The sequence below is a fragment of the Primulina eburnea genome, chromosome 1, assembly GCF_022965805.1.
Source record: "Primulina eburnea isolate SZY01 chromosome 1, ASM2296580v1, whole genome shotgun sequence".
Taxonomy (NCBI): domain Eukaryota; kingdom Viridiplantae; phylum Streptophyta; class Magnoliopsida; order Lamiales; family Gesneriaceae; genus Primulina; species Primulina eburnea.
Genome location: NC_133101.1, coordinates 61,649,536 through 61,663,948, shown reverse-complemented (window position 1 = coordinate 61,663,948; position 14,413 = coordinate 61,649,536). Strand labels below are relative to the sequence as shown.

Genomic DNA, 14,413 nt, shown 5'->3' with positions numbered 1-14,413 from the left:
ATTGCAATATTTTAATAAACTTGTTTTAAATTTATATTATTTTTTTAAAAAAGCCTTATTTTCATCCATTGTCATCTACGAATACTAAATCAATATTTCAATTTCTTTCAACAAAAATAATTGATATAAAGGTTGTTTTACGAACAATTGCATTTATTTCATGTAATTTCGTCATCGAACCAACAAAAATTATGGCTACTACAAATAATGACAATATTCATATTTTCTTTGAGAATAAACAATTGTTGAAATTAGTACAATTAACTTTACATTGTTTGAAGTGATTATGTTAAGCACACGAATCTAATGCATAAAACTTAGGGAAAAAAATAAAATAAATAATACAATATTTACATACGCAGATCCAGCCTCTGTAGAACATATTTCATACCCTTTTGATGGAAGTCAAATCAGTGATGTTCAAGTAGGTTCAGGAAACTTGATGCTTTTATACTCGGGAAATGATGGCAAGCTTATGCAATATACTAATAGCAGAAGCTAGGTATGCCATATAGGAATGGCCACATCGGCTTGTCCTTTCACATCTTTCTTTCTTTTAAATTATGTTTGGTCAAATGCATGCATGCTGCTGTATTACTCGTCCTGATTGATGTAACCTTGCCTGAACTTCAGTCTGCTGACCTTCCTTTTTTAATCTTTTGCTGTAAATTTAAATGTTCTTGAGTCATATTTTATGATATAGGTGAACATATCTCTGGAGCAATCATACAGGTAATATGCTGGAGACGATGGAGTAAAGATTCTCAAGTAATATTAGCAATATGTTCCTTATTTTTCTCTCCTAAAGTGATACTTGCTGAGATTGATGGAAAGTTTCATTTACTTACGAAAGGCCTCCGGAGTGTATATCTTTCGCCCAAATGGCGCATTTCCAATACAACCTGAAGGAAATGTACATACATTCTCTTCAAAGTCAACCATTCAATTCGTAAATGAATTGTTTATCTTATTTTGCATATTCCACTTGCAGTTTTTCGAGGACCTCTTTTTGATGAAGTTCACTAGACATTCAGTTCATGGATATCTCAGGTTAGTTCAAGAATCATTAATTATTCTACTCAGATTATATAAATATAATAGGATATTCACACATCAAATAACCAGAATCCCCAAAACCATCAGGTTTCCCCATTATATGTCTTCCACGTGGGTATCTCTTCATCTCATTTAGGGTTTTAGTTACACCCAAGGTATGGAAAACTATTTATGAGCAATGAATCATTGAATGTTTGTCAATTACGAGGGCCATAAATGTTTTGATGCATACATTACAAAATTTGTCGATGTTTGTTGACAATTCACTGATTTAAGATCATGAAAGTATTTTCAAGTGGTTATTAAGTTGAAGATGTGAGAAATTATGCAGAATTCAATTATGTGATGCAAAAGCTTAAATGGAAGAAACATATACCAACTTAGAAATGGATATCAGTGCATTGTTTGTCGCCTGTGAGGAATTAGGGAAACCGAGACTTGACCCTTCTTGTATATCAGTGCAATATTTATACAAATAAATAATACAAATGAATCTATTTTTTTTTAAAAAAATAGATAATATAATGAATTTAGGTTTGCATAAAAAATAAAAATAAATATTAATAGCGAGTCTATCTGTTATGGCCCATTGCCCCAAATCCGGCCCTCGTCTTCTATTAAATAACTTGGAGAGCAGAACGCGTGGAGGATTAGGGCTTCCATCGGGATCGTATTTCCCCTTCGATCTCTTCGTATTTCCCCTTAGCAGGCCAAATCCGGTAATAGTTGGCGGTAAATGTTTGGTTTTCTTCTCCTTCTTTGTTTTATTTTTGTTTCTTTTTTTTCAACCCATTCTGTGTTGAATTTATGCTACGCTAGCCGTGGGTTGACAATTGATTCCGAAAGGATAGAATATAACATACAATTTGAGTTTCTGATGTGTTCAATTTGCTTTTGTAAATGTTTGAAAACTTTTTCCATCCAAATTTCCTTACGAAACCTAGGGCCCCAACAAAAAAATTTGATTTGTGTGCATATAAAGCGTGGAGAATCAAAGAGAGTGGATTCAAATTAATGGGTTCCTAATTTTGCAGGGCTTCATCCAATGGGAACGTTTTCAGACTCAAGGCTACGTGATGTAAGTTGTTCGTTGCTTTCTAATCCATGTGATTCGATCCTTTGGATCTTTTAGCTTTCCCGGTGAAGATGCACATGCACAGAATTTGGGAAAGAAGAATTCATCGTATTCTTTTACTCTACTATGAGTATATACAATAGTTTACACTCGAGTCTTTTACTGTATTAGTATTTGACAGTTATTTGTGCTTAACACTCAGTATTATCTTTAATTTACACGCACACCCCATCTTTAGACATGAATGTCGGAAACTAAACTTTGTTTAAATTTGTTGACAGTTATGTGATGAATATTTTGATCCAAGAAAATCTATATGCTGTGAAAATCCAAGAAAAGCTATATGCGGTGGAGGGACGACGAGGTTTCATGTCGGTGGTTTAGCTCATATCAAGGACAAAGCGGAAACTGCCTTAAACTTCTACAATAAGAAAAAAGTTAGAGAAATTATTTGATGTTGTTAATAGCCTTGTTTGCTTAATACTGGTAATGGTTTTGTTTGTGTATTTTTTGGTTGGTTACAGCGAAAGAATTTCGTTCTCGATAAGGTTGTCAAGGTTAACCGTGTATCTGGTGGTGCTATGTTCTGCATGACATTTTGGGCAAAGAGGGACGAAAATGATGAGCGCTGTCTTTTTCGAGGTGTTTATTGTGAGGGTAAAGTATTGCTATGTGAGATCAAGGTACCATCCTCGCCATTTTATCATTGTTCCTGGTTTATTTGAATGTTCAATGATATGTCTTGTGTTGATTGCGATGGCCGAAATTTCCTGGTTTACAATCTTGAAATACCAATATCCAGTGCCACTAGTGTCAGGCACGAAATTCGAACAAAGATCGAATGAAATAAAACCCCGTGTGTTCATTATGGATTTGGATTTAACTAATTTTTTAGCTTTTCAAAACAGGTGCTCGTTACTTTTGTTAATTGAACGAGAGCTCTGTGAATTTATAAATCACATGTTCAAGCAATTAACTATAAGAGATGAAACTGCAGAGAGTTGACATAGATGACAAAGCAGGAATATGTAGGTCAATACGATCTAAATATTGTTTTAAAATGTGGTGGTATTCTTGCGGCCGGGTGATTTGGCAGGGTGCTTTTGATTAAATATGTGAAGATTCTCTTCGCTACGGATTGATGTTGTCTGATGCTAGAGCGAGGCTTCACCCTAAGCATAAGTGGAGCCTGCGACCAAGTTTGAAACTAATATCTCTCGCCATAATTTTGGAGTAGGGCTTGAATAGGCGAAATAGGAATATAAATGCATCCTCAAAGGCTTACTTTTTATCTTTTTTTATCCTTTTATTGGCATATGAAGTTTGGAAGTTAATCTTGTTATGCATTTTTAGGATGGCGATTGTGAAATTACGATTCCAGCTGGCCACGTAGATGGTGTACCTGGTCCATCTCCAATTGGGACAGATGACCCTTTTTACGAATGGTACCGTGATGTGCAAGTCTTTTATTCTTTTGTCATTGGATGGGAATTTATACATTCTTGCTTTAAGTTTGTGTTAATTGGAAAGTCGTACATTCTAGTCGTTGCTAGGGATGCGTTGACCACAGTTGATAAAAATCTTAAAAGCTGTGTCGTGTTTGCAAATTTCAGTGATGGGGATTGTGATTGTGCTGGCTAGTTATTTTACTTAGGTGAAGTGCCTCGGTAGTGCGCGAGCTCAGATGTTGGATGAATGTTTGCATGTTTAACATCTCTTTTTAAAATGAAACATGTTTACATTTTTTGGGTGTTGTCTTCTTGCATGTGTTGTCTTCTCTTATTGGTTTTTTTTTTTGTCAAATGTACAAGGTATCTAAATGCCCCCGATGTCTCCTCTGAGGACGAGGATGATGAGGATGATTCAGAAGGTGAGACTTTGCCCTAAGCATAAGTGGAGCCTGCGACCAAGTTTGAAACTAATATCTTTCGCCATAATTTTGGAGTAGGGCTTGAATAGGCGAAAGAGGAATATAAATGCATCCTCAAAGGCTTACTTTTTATCTTTATTTATCTTTTTATGGGCATATGAAGTTTGGAAGTTAATCTTGTTATCGTTTTTAGGATGGCGATTGTGAAATTACGATTCCAGCTGGCCACGTAGATGGTGTACCTGGTCCATTTGCAATTGGGACAGATGACCCTCTTTAGGAATGGCACCTTGATGTGTATAATAAATTATTCTACTCAGATTATATAAATACGATAGGATATTCACACATCAAATGACCAGAATCCCCAAAACCATCAGGTTTGCCGTTATATGTCTTCCACATTGGTATCTCTTCATCTCATTTAGGGTTTGAGTTACACCCAAGGTTTGGAAAACAATTATGAGCAATGAATCATTGAATGTTTGTCAATTACGAGGGCCATAAATGTTTTGATGCATACATTACAAAATTTGTCGATGTGTGTTGATAATTTACTGATTTAGGATCTTGAAAGTATTTTCAAGTGGTTATTAAGTTGAAGTTGTGAGAAATTATGCAGAAATCAATTATGTGATGCAAAAGCTTAAATGGAAGAAACATATACCAACTTAGAAATGGATATCAGTGCATTGTTCGGCGCCTGTGAGGAATTAGGGAAACCGAGACTGGACCCTTCTTGGATATCAGTGCAATATTTATACAAATAAATAATATAAATGAATCTATTTTAAAATAGATAAAATAATGAATTTAGGTTTGCATAAAAAATAAAAATAAATATTAATAGCGAGTCTATCTGTTATGGCCCATTGCCCCAAATCCGTCCCACGTCTTCTATTAAATAATTTGGAGAACAGAACGCGTGGAGGATTAGGGCGCTCAGTCATCGGGATCGTATTTCCCCTTCGATCTCTTCGTATTTCCCCTTAGCAGGCCAAATCCGGTAATAGTTGGCGGTAAATGTTTGGTTTTCTTCTCCTTCTTTGTTTTATTTTTGTTTCTTTTTTTTTCAACCCACTCTGTGTTGAATTTATGCTACGCTAGCCGTGGGTTGACAATTGATTTCGAAAGGATAGAATATAAAATACAATTTGAGTTTCTGATGTGTTCAATTTGCTTTTGTAAATGTTTGAAATCTTTTTCCATCCAAATTTCCTTACGAAACCTAGGGCCCCAACAAAAAAAATTGATTTGTGTGCATATAAAGCGTGGAGAATCAAAGAGAGTGGATTCAAATTAATGGGTTCCTAATTTTGCAGGGCTTCATCCAATGGGAACGTTTTCAGACTCAAGGCTACGTGATGTAAGTTGTTCGTTGCTTTCTAATCCATGTGATTCGATCCTTTGGATCTTTTAGCTTTCCCGGTGAAGATGCACATGCACAGAATTTGGGAAAGAAGAATTCATCGTATTCTTTTACTCTACTATGAGTATATACAATAGTTTACACTCGAGTCTTTTACTGTATTAGTATTTGACAGTTATTTGTGCTTAACACTCAGTATTATCTTTAATTTACACGCACACCCCATCTTTAGACATGAATGTCGGAAACTAAACTTTGTTTAAATTTGTTGACAGTTATGTGATGAATATTTTGATCCAAGAAAATCTATATGCTGTGAAAATCCAAGAAAAGCTATATGCGGTGGAGGGACGACGAGGTTTCATGTCGGTGGTTTAGCTCATATCAAGGACAAAGCGGAAACTGCCTTAAACTTCTACAATAAGAAAAAAGTTAGAGAAATTATTTGATGTTGTTAATAGCCTTGTTTGCTTAATACTGGTAATGGTTTTGTTTGTGTATTTTTTGGTTGGTTACAGCGAAAGAATTTCGTTCTCGATAAGGTTGTCAAGGTTAACCGTGTATCTGGTGGTGCTATGTTCTGCATGACATTTTGGGCAAAGAGGGACGAAAATGATGAGCGCCATCTTTTTCGAGGTGTTTATTGTCAGGGTAAAGTATTGCTATGTGAGATCAAGGTACCATCCTCGCCATTTTATCATTGTTCCTGGTTTATTTGAATGTTCAATGATATGTCTTGTGTTGATGGCGATGGCCGAAATTTCCTGGTTTACAATCTTGAAATAGCAATCTTCAGTGCCACTCGTGTCAGGCAAGAATTTCGAACAAGGATCGAATGAAATAAAAACCCGTGTGTTCATTATGGATTTGGATTTAACTAATTTTTTAGTTCTTCAAAATAGGGGCTCGTTACTTTTGTTAATTGAACGAAAGCTTTATGAATTTATAAATAACATGTTCAAGCAATTAACTATAAGAGATGAAACTGCAGAGAGTTGACATTGATGACAAAGAAGTAATATGTAGGTCAATACGATCTAAATATTGTTTTAAAATGTGGTGGTATTCTTGCAGCCGGGTGCTTTTGATTAAATATGTGAAGATTCTATTTGCTACGGATTCATGTTGTCTAATGCTAGAGCGAGGCTTCGCCCTAAGCATAAGTGGAGCCTGCGACCAAGTTTGAAACTAATATCTTTCGCCATAATTTTGGAGTAGGGCTTGAATAGGCGAAAGATGGAATATAAATGCATCCTCAAAGGCTTACTTTTTATCTTTATTTATCTTTTTATTGGCATATGAAGTTTGGAAGTTAATCTGTTATCGTTTTTAGGATGGCGATTGTGAAATTACGATTCCAGCTGGCCACGTAGATGGTGTACCTGGTCCATCTCCAATTGGGACAGATGACCCTTTTTACGAATGGTACCGTGATGTGCAAGTCTTTTATTCTTTTGTCATTGGATGGGAATTTATACATTCTTGCTTTAAGTTTGTGTTAATTGGAAAGTCGTACATTCTAGTCGTTGCTAGGGATGCGTTGACCACAGTTGATAAAAATCTTAAAAGCTGTGTCGTGTTTGCAAATTTCAGTGATGGGGATTGTGATTGTGCTGGCTAGTTATTTTACTTAGGTGAAGTGCCTCGGTAGTGCGCGAGCTCAGATGTTGGATGAATGTTTGCATGTTTAAAATCTCTTTTTAAAATGAAACATGTTTACATTTTTTGGGTGTTGTCTTCTCTTATTGGTTTTTTTTTGGTCAAATGTACAAGGTATCTAAATGCCCCCGATGTCTGCTCTGAGGACGAGGATGATGAGGACGATTCAGAAGATGAGAAGTATTAACTCAGCTGCTCGTCATGGTGGTGGTTGGACTAATAAATTATGACTCCAAATTCCTGTGATTTTCAAAGGTGTTGATAATTTACAAGAGTTGGGAGTGAATAGCTATGCATGCACCATGTTAATTTCTACTTCAGTGTTCTTGTAGAGTACTGAGTTCGAACTGGAAACTTTATTATGAAATTTGTGTTATATTATGGGCAGTGTGTTGCTTATGCTTTAAATCTGTCTGAAAGTTGGCTTGGCTATGAATAAACATAATTCACTATTTTAAACAATATTATATTATTTTAAATAGATTGTATTTATTTAATTAAAAACAACATTCAAGCATCATTGTACTGAACTGTTCTTTTAGTGAGGTTTTTCTTCATGTCAGCAGTATCTTCTTTCACCATCTTCAAACTTGAAATTAACGAACGAAAAGTTGTTCGTTTTTAATATTCTTCAAATTACCAAACATGTACTTCAAGATTTTTTCATATTTTTAATAAATTATTTTCATCCATTGTCATCTACGAATATTAAATCAATATTTCAATTGAGACATTTAAGATCTATAATTACGCATTTATTTTATTTTTAGATAAGTTAAATCGAAGAAACTCAAATTAATATTATGCTAATTTCTAATGTAATCACACACATCTCAATGGATTTAAAATAACTTCAATAATAGATTTGAAATTCACTATAATTAGTATAATTGTAAGGGAAATATATAACAGTAACACCTCAATTATTAAACAGATAAATTTTCTAAATATATAAGATTGTGGTGGATTATATTTTATAGTTCCTTATTAAATTTTAAATTGTGGATGACATGTTATTTTTGTTTAATAAATAAGTAATAATGAGACTTGTAGATAAATACTGTTAGTATGTCAAAAACTCTTTTCTATGACAGTTATTGGAATACTACTCTATTATAATTACAACATATTGCTTGTTGGTTGTTGGTTTACCTATTGGTGCAACAGGTTTTGACATACGAGTTTTATGAGTGAGATGTTCGTCAATTCAAAAAGTAATTTTGTTAATTTTGTTATCGATTACGACATTGATTAATAAATAACTTTGAAGGTCTTTATGACGTGAAAGTATAATATTTTGGATTGGATTTTCCTCTTGGTTTAGAACGACAACCGACGTGCTAATTGTCATCATTTTATTTTACTTCTGTATTATGTTGGCGAGGACAAGGACTTATCATTCATGACCATTGTAGAATTGAGAAGAGTTTTTCCAAACAAAAAAAGTAAGATACACTAAGTACATTTTTCTTTCCATTTATCCTAATATGTTTCTTTAATATCGTGGTTGATAATTTGTGCAATGTCCTCGCGAAATGGGTCTATCTTCTAATCGAGAGAAGAAACGCAGAAGAAAAGATTATCTTGGAAAGTAGAAAGAGGTTACAATAAACAACAAGCTCTCGTGCCAAGAGGAGGCCCTGTACGTCCCGCAGAATTGGTGGTGGAGCTTGCGCCTACATAAATTCCAACTTTATTATGACTTCAATTCTAAAGTTGTTTGCACAAAAAAATAAAATTAGATCCAATATTTTTGAAAAAGTCCAAGCCGGATAAAGTAATTAAACAAGAAATAGTGAAGAAAAGCCCATTAGTTATGCAAAGTAATTTGAAAGGATTAATAGTGGGCAAACACAGAATGCTTGTGGGTAAAAAAAATAGTGAAAAGTGAAGGTGGGGATTGAAGAAAATAACTTACTAGAATCTGAATAAAAAAAAAAACGGATCAACGGGCAGAGATAGAACGTCACAAACAACTCCAACAATTGCAAACACGGCAAATTTCAAGTCAATTCTAGTTCATGTCTTTTTATTTTTTCATATCATTTCCAGTTCATTCCGCAGGGATTGAAGCAACAATCTGCATGAAACGTTTTCGCTCTGGCATGATCTTAGCCCTTCATTCTTGACCACGTGGAACAGTCACTAGGATCAAATCCTGGTCATCCGTCGAGCCATGTCAACCGGCAGAACAAGCACATAACAAACACAAGAGACACGCTAGCCATGGATCGGGATCCTGCCAAACTCTTGGTGTAAACTTTATATTTCTTTTAGAAAAAAAATGTTGTAATAAACTCGATTTGACCCTATCTCGTAAAGTTCTAAGCCTTGCACTAATCTTAAGATGGTCTGAGCCCATAAAGATGAATATGTAGCTGAGCGCATGTGGGCCAGGTGAAAGAGCCGAGCCCAAGAATTAGGGTTGAGCCCAGGAAAAAGCAAGCCCAAGAGTCAGGACATAGCCCATGAACAAGCGCAGTTATACCAAGAATAAAGGTATGCAACCCTAGATTTGTTGTATGTCTCGAATATGGAAAACACTTGGAAATCTCTGATGATGGGGAAGAAATCCCAATAAAGGTTCGTTCGATCTTGGGTGTGGGGGCAGTGCCCACACCCCATATGAATGGTTGAGATTCCACCTCATGGGAAAAAAAATAAAAAAAAAATTGGGCCAGAAAAAATTCCGACCCTTTGATTTACCCCTGCAGGCACCCATAAGACCAAATCCACCAAATCTGATTAGATTCCTAGTCACCATAACAAATTATTTGTTTTATAAAATTGTTGTAAAATATTTTTTAAGAAGTGCTCTCCAAGTGTAGTTTTTAAAGAAAAATTGAGAATTGTTTTTAGATGTTTTTAAAATGGAAGACAAAAATAAAAATCAAAACACATTACTTTTAAAATGTTAAAATGTTTTAATAGAATAGTTTTCCAAACACATATTTATTTTTAAAACAGTTTTATAAAAAAAAATTACTTTTATAAAAACGTTGTATTATTTTTTAGAAGATATTTATTTATCAAGTACATATTGAGTCATATAATTTGGTGCACTCCTCGTCCGATTGTAATTTGGGTTTTCTTTTTTTTGATAAGGTAATTTGGGTTTTCTTGGATTAAGATGTTTGGGGTTGATGTGAAAGGTCATCCCAAGAAAATATGCGGCGAATACGTTTGGGTAATATGAAGTTGATCTTTATCTTTACCTGAATTCAATCCAACATATAACATTATCAAACCCAAACAATGTCAGCCCATATTATTATTATTATAGCAAAATACTAAAATAAACCTCGAAGTTTTCGAATGGATAGATCTATTCCGACCATCTCTCTCATTTTTTGACCACCGTCCGTGGATTATGTGACATCAAAAATAAACTGAAGCATAAAATCACTGCTACAATTATTACGTATACAAGAGGACAACACTTCCGATTTTACCAATTTTCATAATTAAGATGATAATGTATAGCCCTTTTTATTAAAAAAAAAAAGAAGAAGAAGAAGAAGAAGTAGAGATTTTATAAGTAATTTTTGAACAAAGTGGCACATTTTTTTTTTGGCTAAACAAGGACTTATAATTACTAGATGTTTAAAATATGATTTTGTCGACTATTTATTATTACAGCTCTCTGAAGCCTTACATTCTGAATTTCCAAATTAAATAAATGAAATATTTAAAACATTAGTATTGAAAAATAGAAAAAAAAAAAGGAAAACGAAAATAAGGGGAAATTAAATTATTTGAAGTTGAAAACCAGATCAAGAAATTATGTTTTAATTTTGAGAGTCAATTAATTGAAAATACTAAAAACATCCCTAAATAGCCAGTATCTTATTTCTTCTTTTTATATCCTCTTTTCAGGGTAGTTCTAGGTCACGTTATGCATGTATTTATTTTTAGATCGAAAATATAATTGATATACTTGATATAGAGTTTGTTTTACGAACAAATGCGTTTATTTCATGTCATTTCGTCATCGAACCAACAAAAATTATGGCTACTACAAATAATGACAATCTTCATATTTTCTTTGACAATAAACAATGGTTGAAATCAGTACAATTAACTTTACATTGTTTGAAGTGATTATGTTAAGCATACAAATCTAATGCATAAAATATAGGAAAAAAAATAAAACAAAAAACCCAATATAGAGGGAGAATACACCCAAAAAGATTCGTCACAATATATATAACCGATTAATAAAAAAATCAAAATTTTAAAAACCATATCAATTCGAACTTTACTCTTAAATAATATTTTATATGAATATGATCCTATTATAAATCGAGTTCATTTGAGAAAAATATAAAAACCAAAAAGCTATGATATCTATATAAAATAAAAAAATTAAGTTAAAAAATTTAATTATGTGCGCTAAATACAAATAAATATAATATAAATGAATCTATTTTTCTAAAAAAAAAAAATAAAGATGAATTTAGGTTTCCATAAAAAATAAAAATAAATAGTAATAGGAGCGAGTCCATCTGTTATGGCCCATTGCCCCAAATCCGGCCCACGTCTTCTATTAAAAGACCTGGAGAACAGAACGCGTGGAGGATTAGGGCGCCCATCGGGATCATATCTCCCCTTCGATCTCTTCGTATTTCCGCTTCGCAGGCCAAAGCCGGTGATAGTTGGCGGTAAATGTTTGGTTTTCTTCTCCTTCTTTGTTTTATTTTTGTTTTTTTTTAACCCATTCTGTGTGGAATTTATGCTACGCTAGCCGAAAGGATAGAATAGAAAATACAATTTGAGTTTCTGATGTGTTCAATTTGCTTTTGTAAATGTTTGAAAACTTTTTCATCCAAATTTCCTTACGAGACCTAGGGCCCCAACAAAAAAATTGGATTTGTGTGCATATAAAGCGTGGAGAATCAAAGAGAGTGGATTCAAATTAATGGGTTCCTCATTTTGCAGGGCTTCATCCAATGGGATCGCTGTCATACTCCAGGCTACGTGATGTAAGTTGTTCGTTGCTTTCTAATCCATGTGATTCGATCCTTTGGATCTTTTAGCTTTCCCGGTGAAGATGCACATGCACATGAATTGGGGAAAGACGAATTTATAGTATTCTTTTACTAGGCTATGAGTATATACAATAGTTTACACTTGAGTCTTTTACTGTATTATTATTTGACAGTTATTTGTGATTAACACTCCGTATCATCTTTAATTTACACGCACACCCCATCTTTAGACATGAATGTGGGAAACTATACTTTGTTTAAATTTGTTGACAGTTATGTGATACATATTTTGATCCAAGAAAATCTATATGCTGTGGAGATCCAAGAAAAGCTATATGCGGTGGAGGGACGACGCAGTTTCATGTCGGTGGTTTAGCTCATATCAAGGACAAAGCGGAAACGGCCTTAAACTTCTACAATAAGAAAAAAGTTAGAGAAATTATTTGATGTTGTTAATAGCCTTGTTTGCTTAATACTGGTAATGGTTTTGTTTGCGTATTTTTTGGTTGGTTACAGCGAAAGAATTTCGTTCTCGATAAGGTTGTCAAGGTTAACCGTGTATCTGGTGGTGCTACTTTCTACTTGACATTTTGGGCAAAGAGGGACGAAAATGATGAGCGTCGTCTTTTTCGAGGTGTTTATCGTCAGGGTGATGTATTGCTATGTGAGATCAAGGTACCATCCTCGCCATTTTATCCTTGTTCCTGGTTTATTTGAATGGTCAATGATATGTCTTGTGTTGATTGCGATGGCTGAAATTTCCTGGTTTACAATCTTGAAATAGCAATCTTCAGTGCCACTCGTGTCAGGCAAGAAATTCGAACAAGGATCGAATGACATAAAACCCCGTGTGTTCATTATGGATTTGGATTTAACTAATTTTTTAGCTCTTCAAAACAAGTGCTCGTTACTTTTGTTAATTGAACGAAAGCTCTGTGAATTTATAAATCACATGTTCAAGCAATTAACTATAAGAGATGAAACTGCAGAGAGTTGACATAGATGACAGAGCAGGAATATGTAGGTCAATACGATCTAAATATTGTTTTAAAATGTGGTGGTATTCTTGCGGCCGGGTGATTTGGCAGGGTGCTTTTGATTAAATATGTGAAGATTCTCTTCGCTACGGATTGATGTTGTCTGATGCTAGAGCGAGGCTTCGCCCTAAGCATAAGTGGAGCCTGCGACCAAGTTTGAAACTAATATCACTCGCCATAATTTTGGAGTAGGGCTTGAATAGGCGAAAGAGGAATATAAATGCATCCTCAAAGGCTTACTTTTTATCTTTATTTATCCTTTTATTGGCATATGAAGTTTGGAAGTTAATCTTGTTATGCATTTTTAGGATGGCGATTGTGAAATTACGATTCCAGCTGGCCACGTAGATGGTTTACCTTGTCCATCTCCAATTGGGACAGATCACCCTCTTTACGAATGGTACCTTGATGTGTAACTCTTTTATTCTTTTGTCATTGGATGGGAATTTATACATTCTTGCTTTAAGTATGTCTTGGTTGGAAAGTCGTACATTCTAGTAGTTACTAGGGATGCGTTGATCGCAGCTGACAATGATCTTAAAAGTTGTGTCGTGTTTGCAAATTTCAGTGATGGGGATTGTGATTGTGCTGCTGGCTAGTTATTTTACTTAGGTGGAGTGCCTCGGTAGTGCGCAAGCTCAGATGTTGGATGAAAGTTTGCATGTTTAACATCTCTTTTTAAAATGAAACATGTTTACATTTTTTGGGTGTTGTCTTCTTGCATGTGTTGTCTTCTCTTATTGGTTTTTTTTTTGGTCAAATGTACAAGGTATCTAAATGCCCCCGATGTCTGCTCTGAGGACGAGGATGATGAGGATGATTCAGAAGATGAGAAGTATTAACTCAGCTGTTCGTCATGGTGGTGGTTGGACTAACAAATTATGACTCCAAATCCCTGTGATTTTCAAGGGTCTTGATAACTTAGAAGAGTATGGAGTGAATAGCTATGCATGCGCCATGTTAATTTCTACTTCAATGTTCTTATGGTACTGAGTTCAAACTTCAAACCTTATTATGAAATTTGTGTTCTATTATAGGCAGTGTGTTGCTTATACTTTAAATCCGTCTGAAAGTTGGCTTGGCTATGAATAAACATAATTCACTATTTTAAACAATATTATATAATTTTAAATAGATTGCATCTATTTAATTAAAAACAACATTCAAGTATCATTGTTCTTTAATATCCTTTTAGTGAGGTTTTTCTTCTTCATCTGAGCAGTATCTTTTTTCACTGTCTTAAAACTTGAAATTAACGAACGAAAGATAGATTGAAAGTCAACCCAAAAGTTGTTCATTCTTAATATTATTCAAATTAATACGTTTGTCAGTTATTGTTGGAATTCAATTAATCATCAA

General features: G+C 34.2%; 1 protein-coding gene across 5 annotated transcripts; it reads left to right on the top strand.

Moving 5' to 3' along the window:
* Window positions 1–1,622: 1,622 nt before the first annotated feature.
* LOC140837968 (uncharacterized) lies at window positions 1,623–14,088 on the top strand. Of its 5 annotated transcripts, none has more exons than XR_012119515.1 (11): window positions 1,623–1,788; window positions 2,091–2,134; window positions 2,413–2,568; window positions 2,656–2,814; window positions 3,485–3,576; window positions 3,943–4,001; window positions 5,324–5,367; window positions 5,646–5,801; window positions 5,889–6,047; window positions 6,445–6,795; window positions 7,144–7,197. XR_012119515.1 is itself a non-coding variant. In XM_073204062.1 (11 exons), exons 1-11 carry the CDS (start codon window positions 1,638–1,640, stop codon window positions 13,894–13,896), a joined length of 1,185 nt encoding a protein of 394 aa, XP_073060163.1. In that variant the 5' UTR covers window positions 1,623–1,637; the 3' UTR covers window positions 13,897–14,088. The 5 variants fall into 5 exon arrangements, 4 of the variants coding, with proteins under 4 accessions (XP_073060163.1, XP_073060157.1, XP_073060149.1 ...); XM_073204062.1 differs by lacking the exon at window positions 7,144–7,197 and adding an exon at window positions 13,824–14,088 and having other exon boundaries at window positions 6,704–6,795; XM_073204056.1 differs by having other exon boundaries at window positions 6,704–6,795; window positions 7,144–7,410.
* The last annotated feature ends 325 nt before the right edge of the window (window positions 14,089–14,413 follow it).

What these genes read in the sequence shown, in the direction of transcription:
- LOC140837968 (XM_073204048.1), top strand. Translation starts at nt 1,638, where the DNA reads ATGGCCCATTGCCCCAAATCCGGCCCTCGTCTTCTATTAAATAACTTG. An exon ending in TGATGAGGATGATTCAGAAG is followed by an intron (nt 4,002 to 5,323) that starts GTGAGACTTTGC and finishes CTAATTTTGCAG; the next exon opens with GGCTTCATCCAATGGGAACG. An exon ending in ACTTCTACAATAAGAAAAAA is followed by an intron (nt 5,802 to 5,888) that starts GTTAGAGAAATT and finishes GGTTGGTTACAG; the next exon opens with CGAAAGAATTTCGTTCTCGA.